This window comes from Benincasa hispida, chromosome 1 (genome assembly GCF_027475165.1).
Source record: "Benincasa hispida cultivar pf3 chromosome 1, pf3_genome.v1.1, whole genome shotgun sequence".
In the NCBI taxonomy this organism is placed as follows: domain Eukaryota; kingdom Viridiplantae; phylum Streptophyta; class Magnoliopsida; order Cucurbitales; family Cucurbitaceae; genus Benincasa; species Benincasa hispida.
In genome coordinates, this window is record NC_143478.1 from 2,556,570 (window position 1) to 2,569,343 (window position 12,774).

The following is a 12,774-nucleotide window of genomic DNA, read 5'->3' on the forward strand; positions in this document are numbered from 1 at the left end:
CCAGCAATCTGGCTCTCCTTATCAAGAGACGACAGTTACAGAAGTGCCCTTTCATGTACATATAAATAATGTTTGTACAGTAGTGTATATATATATATATATATAACGAAAAAAAGGCCTATTGTAACTGTTCTTTCCATTCTTTCCATTTACAATTAAACCAGAGTATTATTTTGGGGGCTCCATCTATAATGTTAAATATGATTATGAGGAAGAAATTAAAGGGGAAGAGACTATATATGCATTTGTGTCTATGAGAGGGTAAAAGGTAAAAGAGAAGACCTGTATAATTTATTTGATTTATTAGTTCAGACTATGATTAATCAAATTCAATTATGATTAATCAAATTCAATTACATCTCTCCTTTGCATAATGAATGAAGGGTGAATATCAACACAATACTTCAATGGCGAAGGGATTTTGTCTATGCTTTTCCTTTCCGTCTATCATCCATTGCCTGCTTGAAACATATGTCGAATTAAGTCGAAAACTCCGAGAGAAACAACCAGACAGAAATTCAAACCCACCCCACAAAACCCAAAAAGTGCAGCAAATACATTCTCTAAAGCATGACATATTTGCTAATTCGAGCATTGCTCAACTAGTTAAAAGATATAAATCACCAAGAAGTCGAAGGTTTGAATCCCTCACTCCATATGTTGTTGGACTAAAAAAAGAGAAGGCAGAGGAGGCAGAAATACCTAAGTAACAGCTCCATTCACAAAGCATCATAAATCGCCTAATACTCATGCATGCATAAAGGCTTATTATTTAGGGGAATATTACAAAAACATTTTTCTGTTCAGAACAAAACCTTCATAAAAACATGTTTTGGACAACTATTCTTTAAAGTTGTCTTTTTTTTTTTCCCTTTAGTTTGTTGTTCTCAAAGATATTGTTTCTTAAAAGCCTCAGAAGTCATTATTTCATCCATTTATAAGTAAAAAACACAAAGTCTCCCAACATCCACAAGAGGAGGCGTTAAGCAGGATTATCACCCAAGTTCCATGATTTGAGCTTTTAGGTAGATACCTTAATCAGAGAACTTTTGTGGTTTCCTAGATCTAGTATCGAGTGTGTGAAATTTCTTGCATGTTAATCAAATCGAGTTTAATAGCATAGAATTGAAGAGAAAAAATGCTATTAAAATAAAAGAAAAGAAGAGAAGAGATGCATGCTAGTCAAAGTTGGCATTGGTTTGCATTAGTTAATAAATCAAATACGATTACTTTTGACCATAATTAGTGGTGAGCACAAATTGATCCTTATAAAGTAGATTTTGGTAAGAGAAAATACCTTGCTTTGGAACATTCTCATGGTCAACACAAGTGTATCCCGCATCCTACAAGAAAAATCAACATCCAAGGCTGAAAAAACTATTAAAGAAATAAGCAATTCTGAAACTCAAGACATGAGCGAGTATAATGTGCTTCTTGTCGATTAAAGACAAAGCCTAAACTTTAGGGTGAGTCTGAAAACATTGAACCAATTTGTAAGACCCCAATTATCCACAGTTGTAGGAGGAAGGGCCAGAAATGGAATTCAGATCGAGAGAGAGAGGCTGAAGAAGGAAGGGATCAAGTAGGGTATTACACGTATTGGGGGAGTGTGAAGAATTTGAATTACACAGCTCTATCGAATGTGCGGAGGCTATATTTCCTTATTGTATTTTTTTCTGTTCGTATTATCGTTGTTTCCTTGTTGAACTGAGTTCATGTTTTCCAGTGGTAAACATATAAGAACAGATCTCTTGTTCCGATTTCCCGGATATGGATATTTGGTGCTTTCCTGGAAGAAGGAACCTAACACAATCTGGAATGCTTCAAAAACACAAATGAAACTATAAGTATAAAGGAAACATTACCTAACATCATATGTATTAAAGGGAAGAGATGATCCATCAGAACATGTCAAAACAAATTGTGTAGAGATCCCAGAAGGAATTTTCAACTGCATCAACAAATATATGATAAAGAAACAATGGTTTATTTGAAAATATAATCTAAACTTGTATGTGCCATCATCAGTAAATTGACTCTTAATAAGGGCACATACCGACAACTCTCTTGAATACTTCTCAGCAATTACAACAGCTTCTGTATTTCCCATCTTAATTTGGTACCCAGACCTCCTCAAAGAAATAGATGCTGGCTCCCAATTTTCAGACGAATCAATCTGTATGAAAAGCACGTGGTAAAATATCTAGCGTATAAGTCAGTCAAAACCGTATCTTTAATAGTACCAGGTATTTCATATCCTATTTGATACAACTCCTTCAACGGGTGAAGAAAGTCAAAGTTGTTTCATTCTATTGCCTTACCATTTAAGAGGCTGACACTATAACAAATAATACCATTGATGATTGATCAACAGTTTAGGGGTTTTTTCTTTTCCCTTCTAATTTATTCCGTGTATGTGAGTGCGCAGCTTCCCTCTGTTTGGTTAGAATCTTTTTTCATCCAAATAAAAAGGAGAACACAGTTTGAGAGTTATGAATTTTTACTGGTTTCTCTAGATTAAAGTTCAAACTGGTTGAATAGCCAGTAAATGTTTTCAAGACAATATGGGAGATCAATTTAAAAGAAAATTAGAGTTTTAAAAGAAAATTAGAGTTTCGCCAAAATAAATCCTATAAGAATAAAATAATTTTCACTTTTTTGGATATTGTTCTAAAACTGTAGTGGCATAGAGGGTAGCAACCAAGGTTCGAAATATCGATGCCGATAGAAATATCGAGGTCCCAATTTTATGGAAGTTTTGAGAAAAATTATGAAAATTAATGAAAATTGATGGAACTTGTTATAATTAGTTAATGAAACTTTTATTATGGCTTAATTAGACTATAATTGACCATTTTTAATCACAAATTCTATAAAGTAAGACAACATTTAGATGTCTATTGTAAATGTATGTGTACGTGTTGATGCGAGAGTAGAAATTTAAAAAATTACAAAATAATTACAAAATAATATAAACTTTAGAAATATTTTGAGGTGAAATGATGTGAAAATCATGAAAATTTTGGATGGTAAAAAAAAAAAAAAAAAAACTCACATCAATTCAATTTTGGAGTGAAATGATGTGAAAATTTAATGAAAAAAGTTTGAATGAGGTGAAAAATAAATATAGGTTATTTTTCGTGGTTTTTTCAAATTTATTATTATTTTTTTAATGAAAGTTTTAGGTCGAAAATAAAGCTAAAAATTGAGAAGAGTTGAAAATTAAAAAAAGTAACACATAAAAAGGCTTAATCCTTTGTCAAGAATGATATTGGTGTATGAAACTATGGAATTGTGTGTAATCACGACCACAAAATTGAAAATTTTGAACTGGACTAACGTAGTTAATTAAAAAAAAAATCAAAATTCGTCGAAATTGGGGGAAAACAAAATTTTCCCTAATCAAAATTCGAGCCCTTCAAAATCTCGATATATCGATCGAAATTTCGAGATTTCAATGGAAATTTTAAACTATGGTAACAACTAAACTGAAGTGGCAGAATAGGTAAGCAACTCAAGAATGTCAACATGTACCTATAATGCTTTCTTTTTAAGTGTTGAATTCACCAAGCACCATATTCCTAAAAGCTTGCATTATAATACAGAGTTAGCAGATGGCTAACATATTAACCAAAGAATTTTAGATGCTAGGTGAATAATTTTCAATGATTTGAAAGAAAAAATGTAACGAACAGTTAACCCTAATCTTGAACAAGGGATGAAATTAATCTCTCAGCAAAATCAAATAAAAAAATCATCCAAAAACCAATAAATAATCACACAAGTTCAACTAACAAAACATTTCTCAAGTCACAAAAAAGGCCAAACCTAAAAGGAAAAAAGAAACATAAACCTAGGCACAAAATCAAGTATGAAAAAAAAAAACTATCTAAATTCAGCATCAATATGCCTAAATCTATCTAAAAAGTAAACAGTGTGACTAAGAAAAGCTGTACAAAAATATAATATAAAATAATAATAATAATAATAATAATGACGACGTTGATGATGATTGGAGAACAACGTCCTCATAAAACCTCTAGAATGTCTATAACTAGCTAGTAGCTACAAATCTTCTAGAAAATGGAAACCAGCTAATGGATGATATTAATTTCACAATATACTTTAGTTCAGGGCTCGATCTGACAAAATGATATATTTGAAGTTAAATTTGACTCACTTTAATTCAGTATAAGGCTAACAAATAAATGCAACCCAAAGAATGAAATTTTCTCGAAGGTTTAGTTATATCAAGTAAACGTAAACCTACCAGCAATAGAACAGTGAACATAGCTTGACCCTTTGAGAGATATGTGTCAATCTCCAGTTGCATGTCAGGATCTATAATGGAACTAGTTAGATAGCTTGGGGAGTACATTAATAGCTGATATATAATAATGTTAACAAGCTAACGAATCAAAATAATTTACAAAAGATAACGTGATAGTTTGAACGATTTTTGTAAACCAAAGTCAAGGCTTTTAAAGAAAAAAGTAACGATTTATCATTAATTACATGATTTTCCAGCCCACCAAGAACTTCCATCGCATATGGCTCTTGGAGGCAACCACATAGCACACATCTCATTAGGCAATTGAGAAAATGTACTTTTGCTAAATACGCAAGCATTATTGTCCAGAGAAGAAATTAATTTCGCAACTTCAAGAATATGCATAAAGGGTGGAAACTTAGATTGATGTTTTTAAAATTCTAAACAACTTACCACATTTTATTTTGTGCTGATCATTAGCAAAAAGCTTTACCAGATCCCCCTGATAATTGGAAAAGAATTAGAGTAAAAACACAGGAATGCCTTCTAATCATAATAAATCACAATTGTTCTTTCAAAGAGAGTGATAAGGAACGGTAAAGGAGAAAACTTAAAAGCAAATTACTTCAAACTAAATATGATAAGATAAGACGTCAAAATTATATGCACAATCTAAGAAGCAATCAGGATGGCTTTTCTGAATTTCATACATACTATTAGAATGTAAAATATATTTTGTATCACAATTCAAAGTTCTTGGTAGAAAACCTGATGGCCTTTCTCATCCATTGGTATGCACTCAACAGCAAGTAGTTTATCAACATCATCAGCTCCAACAACATATTCTGGATTTGTAGCTCCTACATTAAAAAGATAAAAAAAAAAAAAAAAAAAAAAAAAAAGATATTCAAAGATCAGAAAGAGCAACTATAACAATCTAGTAGTAACTAATAGCAAAACTGTAAAATGGTATCCTTGAGTTCCCAAAAAAAAATTACAAGGTAGATGAAGTAATCTTTTATCATTCCTTTTCTTTTCCTTTGTGGTGTCTTCCATACTTTATTGTTTTTTTTTTTTCTTTTTTTTTTTCAGTTTCAATACAATTTTTTTCTTCCTATCCCAAAAGAAAAGGAAAAGAAGATAGAAATAAATGTAAGAAAGTTATCTGACGAATCCTGCAAAGCCAAACTCATTTCCATTACCTTCAATATACTGCCTTGTCCCATCTTCAAGATGCCAAACCCACTGACACAAAAATTCATATAATTAATTTATGAACATTCCATATGTATACTCAAATCTCTTTTGATCTTCATTTAAATGATATCAGAGCATGTCACCTGAAATATACAGAGAGAAGTCCCCCGCGTAGGATATCCACACGCAAGAAGTCTGCTCCCTGGTGCAGCCTCACCAACTATTTGAAAATTCTCGATGCCAGGTCCCTCTAATTAGAACTTCATGTGAGGGTTCATGTTTCAGTAAAGTACTGGTTACATGCGATTGTTCATTAATCACCCTCTAAAAGAAATAGAAAACTCACCGATCATTACAGGGTGGTTATATCTCTCATCAGTTGTATAACGTTGCAATTCCACAGCATCATCATCAACTGGAGGGGTAAAAGCACCAGGCACCTCCCTAAGATAATATGTTTTTTGTAGTTGAAAGATAATAGAGAACGTCCATAAGGAAGTGCAGGAATCATAACTTCTATATAAAGGTTGCACCTTGAATCATACTTTCATGCTACCAACTAAATTCAAGCTGAAAGGTAATATAGTATTGTAACAACAGCCTTTCAGTTGATATGTTGCATCATACTTTGGTGCCCACTCTGGGACATGTTGCTTGTGTTCCCAAGGTGCACTTTCCAGTTAAATTTAAGAAATTTTTAAGTTATGATTGGTTGTCGTTGCATAGCTGCACACACGTTCATGGATGGGCTATGAAGGTTGAAATACCTTTTAGACCCAACACAATCATTTTGGTTGTATATTCCTTTGACTCAAATAACTCTTAGCAAATAATGAATCGACCCAACACAATCATGAAAATTTAGGTTGGGTTAAGTTTGAATTATTAAGGTTGCTAACTTTTTTTTTTTTTTTTTTTTTTTGAAAAAACATAAAATATCAGTCTTTCAAACAATGAAGTAAGATTAGTAACTCAATTTCAATTTATATTATGAAAAATTACACTACAAAGACCTGAATTTTTATTTTAAATAACCTAAAAATAATTAGTAAATGAAATTAAAATAAACATATGAATATATAATTTTATTCTTAGCAAAAAAAACTTTTTTTTAATTAATAATAAGTTCAGTTGGTTTAATTCAACCCAAACTAATTTTTGAAGAATTCATAAATCAATGCCAACCCATGAAATGGGTTGATCGAGTTCCATGGGTCATTGGTTTTTTTAAACAGCCCTAGGTTTAGTCTAACTGAAGGCATCCACATCACATTTTACAATGTCATACCTGCCAGCATAGAATAAAGGGTCCGGAGGACTGTCGTTGTTGACAGGTTGGTACATTTCAGGTCTTAGACAAAAGTCTGCTGATCCTGGAATATTATTTTGTACCCTAGATATAAAGACATCTTCAGTTGTTCTCAAACCCTGAATGCAACAGAGATGAGAATTATGTTACATGATTGATTGACCATCGATTATGGTAAATTTATTTATATAAACACTTTAAAGCTCCCCCTCACTTGTGGGCTTGAAAATTTGTGGAAAACTCAACAAGTGGAAATTAATATTGATTGGGGAGAAATGACATTAAGAAGTTTAAACACAGAACTCTTGCTCTAATACACTGTTAAATCACCGATCGACCCAAAAGTTCAAACTGATCGGTTATGACAAATTTAATCATACCAACACTTTAAGAAATTAAAAGATGAGTGGCAAGTTTGTCAAAGCAAGGGAAACAAACATAGCAGTCAAGGTATTTAAATGTAACACTACCTCAGCTTTGGGAGGAAGCTGGTATTTTGAAGTCCCCATATCCATACTCTCTCTCTTTTGATATTGATATCCACTCTCAAAGAATTTAAAATCAGTATTCTCTCTTTTTTGATATGGAAATCCACTCTCAAATTGATTTTCAGCAAGAGATGTTCGTTCTCCAATCTTTTCCTGTGATCAAAAGATACACAGCCTTTATTACAACAATTTATTGATATCAACTGACAGTTATTATAAGAGAGATAACAATTGCATTGCTTAAAAAAAACTAGAAACAAGGATGATGGAAACTCGAATTGTTGACAAGATTATGTTTCTGGCTTTTAAGAAAAGGAAAATAATTAGGTGTAGCCAGGCTGCATCCATCTATTGTGTAATCCCTAGTGTACCTAATAAAAAATTGTCACATGGCAATTTTATATTTAAAAAAAAAACTGATTAATTTTTTTTTTTTTTTTTTTTTTTTTGTTTTGTAGGAGAAGGGGGAGTATGGAGATTAGGTGCAGTCTCATTTCTCTTAAGAAAATTGGTCCAATAAAATATTTAAATAATTCCTTTGACATTTTTTCGTGTTAAATTTTGTTGGGTACCCAAATATAAGAAAACACCCCCAATATCAAAGAAGAGATTACAATCAATTTACAATCCATACTCCCTAGCTAATTTCCACTTATACCTTACTAATATGCTACTAATATTACCAATATATCCCCCCATTAGTACTCCCAAAAATTTCTTCACAAAGTTGCATGTCATGCTTAACAAGAAGGCCGTTTGGTAAAACGTTAATGTAATTGGATAAGTATTTTAAATTTTTCATGTTATTTCAACAAAAACCCTCAAAAGGAGAATTTTCCCCCCTTAAAGAAATGGTAGGCCAAGAAGAGCAGTGAAATTCGGTATATCGAACATTCCCTCCTGACCCATTTTCTATTCTATTGTTCCTCTATTCGTTTGATATAAATTGCCATTATAATATTATAGAGAAGATTAACATTCTATGGTGAAAAATAAATGAAGCAATAATAAAAAGGAATCCTAATAGATGGACTTGCAATCATATATAGCAAACGTTTATCTATTTTGGTTGGGCAACTTATAACTGGAAGAAAGCAACAAATTTTAATATTAGCAAGCTTACATAAGATGTTCTGATCTTCTGCTGCAACTGATCATGAAGAAGCTACAAAAATTTGAGGAAAAATAAAAAAGGTAAATAGAAATGAAAGAGAAGGAAGAAAGCATTACCAAAAAGGCAAGAAGAAGAGGAAGAAACTGTTCTCTTGATCAGCAAGTATAAAAAATATTGCAACATGTACCACAAACCATCCCATCAAATTGGCCAATGAGCAAAGACAGAAGGACAATAAGTACACATTATATACTACTAGTCTGCCAGAAAACACTAATTTTGACTAGACGGCATTTTGTAATAGTGTAATTAGGTCTAAAGACAGATTAAGTGGGCACATAGATTTCATGCGTTCCGCTTCAAGATTTCTACCAAGTTTATTTTCAGGATTCCTTTGGAATAAGGGTAGCCAGAATATCAGCAAGAAAGCTGGATTTATGCAATTTTGCAGATGTGCAAAATATGTAGAGAATTTACCTTCACCCTGTTGGTTAAAACAGAGGCATTTATGACATGAGGCCATATGCCATACTCTGCCAAAAGCCCAAGCAATGATGACATGTAATGATATCTTTCATCATCCACAGCCTGTTGGAGAATAAGAATGAAACTATTCAGCATTAATAACACAAGCAGATATTAACTTCCTATTTTGTTGAAACATTTTTTATAGCTATTGTTGTCGAAACATATTATTCATCGCTCCCCTTTCTGATGAATACCAACTAGAAGCTTTTTCTTTTTTCTTCTTTTTAGATAATCTCCATGAGTTTTGGCCTAGGGGTGATATTTTCATATTTTCCCTCTTGAATTCATAGGTCCAAAAATATACAGGTGATACAGAATGGAGACTGATTGAAATAAGCAGACATGTCTCATACAAGGTATTAGATGGAAATGAACTAGGAAAGAAATTAAAACAAACCTTCAATTCATTAGTCAATTTTAAGTTCACTTCAAGATCCCCTTTTCTGTATCCCAACTCATTGAAGGCAGAAGTAAGGACTTCAGTTTGTTTCTCATCAACTGCCTGCTTCACAATGAGAAAAAGAATTATGTTATCCGAATCATGATGCGAAGAAACCACGGAATGAGGAGAAAACTGAAAACAGTAGCCCATACAACCATATCCAAGAACAAAGACAAACCATTCTTATATCTGAAAATTTCCTCTCCAGTGCATATTTCTCATTCAACAGTCGCAATTCCTTTCACCACAAAGACTTTTTATGTAAGGTATAATAGATGTTGAAATAAGCATACAGCAACAGCCAATATCACATGAACCCAGAGTCATCTAAGCAAGTTATACCTTCAAACAAGCAACTGAAATTTGTTGACGAAGAAGTTGAATCTCCCCTTCCTGTGCCCTTATTCGTGACGATAGTTCCTATGTACAACTTTAAGAACTCTAAGATGTTGCAGATGGCTTAAAATTAAATTCCGAGAAAATTGTAGAAAGAAGCCCATACCATATCTTCTTGGTCTTGATGATTATTGACATCCACAACTCTTTTCAGATTATTAGAACCAAGAGATCTTTCAAATGTGAGCCTACAGAAATAATTGTATTGGTTTAGACCTTGCTGTAGGATGATGATTATCATACACAGTGCAGCTGCTATTTAAGCCATTAACCAAACTAATTTCCCTGCTTATCCCTCCTTAAATGATCCGTTGAAACTACGTTCAGACAATTAAAAATAACAAAATAAAACCTATCAAGAAGAACTCTCATTGCCTACTTTATGCAATTGGTACTACCAGCATTGATTTTAGTAGTGAGCAAAAAAATCTGCAATCCTACTATGAAAGTAATTCAAGTTATCACCTCTTTTTTAGTTGGGATCCTGCAGCATGAACACCACTATCATTATGCCCCTGCAAAGAGCTATGGGTAGTCGACATCAGATTGGAAGTTCAAGTTCTTCACTTCGGCAACTTCTGGTTGCATCAGCACTAACATTGTCCATCACAAAAAAGTCTAGCACTTTACATCACTTGATGTCCATACACCGTAGACGGAAACTTTGCACGCTTTATTCATACAACTTTCATTCACAATATGTATGATCACCATGCATCAAATACAGAGTATGTAAATTCAAAAGGATGGAAAAGGGAAATACTACAACACATCAAAATGACTGACTGAAGAAAAAATATACAGAGATAATTTTTGCTACAAAATTTTAACTCTTCAACACTAGACAGTTTAGAAGAAGCCCGTACTTCCACTCGAATTACTGCAACTGATGCCATATCAAAAGGGTGAAACGTAATTCCAGATGAATTTAGAAGATTTGAACAATTGGGGAAAAACCAAAAGTTCAGAGCACAAAAATAGACAGGTTCCTAGTCCCCAATTGAAAAAACATCGAAATTCAAATAACACTTCCTCATCATCTTTACTCTCTTCTCATGAAGAAATATAATACACGTGAATCTAATGAAATGCTTGTCAAGCATGTTTAATACTAAATCTGCAACAAGATTCTGAGCATTTTGATGAACCATTAAACATATGAGGAATGAGATTGAAAAATGAAACGAGATACTCATAATGTTGGCCTCAGGTGCAAGGAAACACAGTTAAGAAGAGGGATAAACAAGCCAATTACAATTAGAATCTGGGATTGGAAATGGCAAACAACAGTCAAATTTTAACAATTCCAAATAAGAACTTAAATGGCTGATTCAACTCAGCAACCAGATAGCAAAATATCACATAACCAACCAAATTTTTACGAACTTTTCTCATAAACCAGTCCAACCAGAAAAATTATAGCGATGAGAAATTATAAATCAATAAACAAAGTCCATATCAGATCCATCTTCACATAACTAAAAAACATAAAACAGCAACAAAAACATACAAATCCTGTTGTATTTTCACCAAAATGATGATTAGAATCCTAGAATTTGGCTTCCAAAAGAAAAACCCATACTAAAAACAAACATATCGGTACGTATAAAGCATCCGCACCATATCCAGAAACATCAAATTTAAACAAAAACTTAAAAGATATCCTTTTTCGGAACAGGGAATGATTCATCAGCCATTAATTGACAGTAAAACGAGTTAATGAATTACCCAAATGATGTCTAACAAAACCCAAGAGATCTCGGGCTCGAATTCTTTTGCAGGTGCGAGAGAAAAGAAAAATATTGCCAAATCGACCTGCTTAAGAGCCAAAAACAGTAAGAATGGCAAAAGAAGAAAGGTGTGGAAGTCAAATGAGTGATGGGTTAGTTAAGGAAAATGAATTTCATCAACTTATAATCGGCGATTTCTTCTGGACTTTTCGAATCTTACATAGAAAAAATTACGAGGAAAAATATATATAATTAATTGATAAATGCAATCGAACGTCAAAATCAAAAGTCTCCTCGCCAATATGAAACTGTGTTTGGCCGTATAAATTGGGAAAGAAATGATTGGAAACTAGAACTTAAAAATCTTAATAATTAAATAATTAATTTGTTCTTTATAATCTTACTCTCTTGGTATTTATTTCCTCTTATTTTGAGATTTATATAATGAAAATTTTGATTGTGTGACAAATAGTCATACCCAAATCCACGGGGCTCCTATAATATAGTCCATAAATTCTTATTCTGTATATTATTATAATGTTTTTGTTAGCACATATATTATTATAATGTTAGTCGCAAAGTTTGGTCTATTTACATATTGTTGTTTACAATTTTTTTCTACTCCATTTTAGTATTAAGAAATAAGAATATTATAGGACAGTTGCAACAATAGAAAAAAAAAACATTATTGTTATTATTATTTTTTATATATATCCAATTTTACTTTTATTTGTGTATCTAACATGTATATACTTATACATAGCCAATGTAATTAAACTTCAACTGCCATCATTTTGTACTATCAATCTTGAGGTACTAGATTTGTTACCCCACCCCACATATTGTAAAATATATATATATATATATATATATATATATATCGGTAATATATCTAATATATGTTATATCATGTAGTTAACTAATATACTTTATACTTGGTATATAAGTAGACTGATATACCAAATATGAAATATATAAGTTATACAATTGATATACCAAATTCAACATTCATATACCATATTTATCAATTAACAAGTGATTATACATTTGCTATATTCATGAACCTGATTCGAACCAGTGATCATTTGTGTTAGAGTATTGTATGTATAGTATATCATCATCGACTTATAATAGTCTCGTCTGTCCTATTGGTAATCAATTTGAATAAATGTCGATAAACTATTGATACACCAATGTTACATTTGACGTTCAATTTTGAATAGGTGTTGATATTTTACTTTCAAATTTTAATTAAGTGTTGATATATTCCTATTACTAATATACTTTAACAAACGTGTTT

The 12,774-nt window shown here is 32.0% G+C and overlaps 1 protein-coding gene across 10 annotated transcripts; it reads right to left on the reverse strand.

The window, feature by feature from the left end:
- Positions 1 to 269: 269 nt before the first annotated feature.
- LOC120082651 (uncharacterized) lies at positions 270 to 11,774 on the reverse strand. 10 transcript variants are annotated; one of them, XR_016523686.1, is made up of 21 exons: positions 11,473 to 11,774; positions 10,210 to 10,429; positions 9,851 to 9,932; positions 9,691 to 9,768; positions 9,527 to 9,586; positions 9,304 to 9,408; positions 8,856 to 8,966; positions 8,388 to 8,429; positions 7,247 to 7,417; positions 6,756 to 6,895; positions 5,814 to 5,911; positions 5,611 to 5,717; positions 5,473 to 5,515; positions 5,039 to 5,130; positions 4,724 to 4,772; positions 4,271 to 4,341; positions 3,535 to 3,581; positions 2,057 to 2,176; positions 1,866 to 1,951; positions 1,298 to 1,343; positions 270 to 458 (listed from the first exon to the last, which is right to left on the reverse strand). XR_016523686.1 is itself a non-coding variant. In XM_039037911.2 (20 exons), exons 2-20 carry the CDS (start codon positions 10,284 to 10,286, stop codon positions 426 to 428), a joined length of 1,611 nt encoding a protein of 536 aa, XP_038893839.2. In that variant the 5' UTR covers positions 10,287 to 10,429; positions 11,473 to 11,774; the 3' UTR covers positions 270 to 425. The 10 variants fall into 10 exon arrangements, 8 of the variants coding, with proteins under 8 accessions (XP_038893839.2, XP_038893870.2, XP_038893895.2 ...); XR_016523684.1 differs by having other exon boundaries at positions 3,535 to 3,588; XM_039037911.2 differs by lacking the exon at positions 3,535 to 3,581.
- Positions 11,775 to 12,774: the final 1,000 nt, after the last annotated feature.

What these genes read in the sequence shown, in the direction of transcription:
- LOC120082651 (XM_039037911.2), bottom strand. Translation starts at nt 10,286, where the DNA reads ATGTCGACTACCCATAGCTCTTTGCAGGGGCATAATGATAGTGGTGTT. An exon ending in TAACCACCCTGTAATGATCG is followed by an intron (nt 5,718 to 5,813) that starts GTGAGTTTTCTA and finishes AGTTCTAATTAG; the next exon opens with AGGGACCTGGCATCGAGAAT. An exon ending in TGTTCACTGTTCTATTGCTG is followed by an intron (nt 2,177 to 4,270) that starts GTAGGTTTACGT and finishes CTTTTCATACAG; the next exon opens with ATTGATTCGTCTGAAAATTG.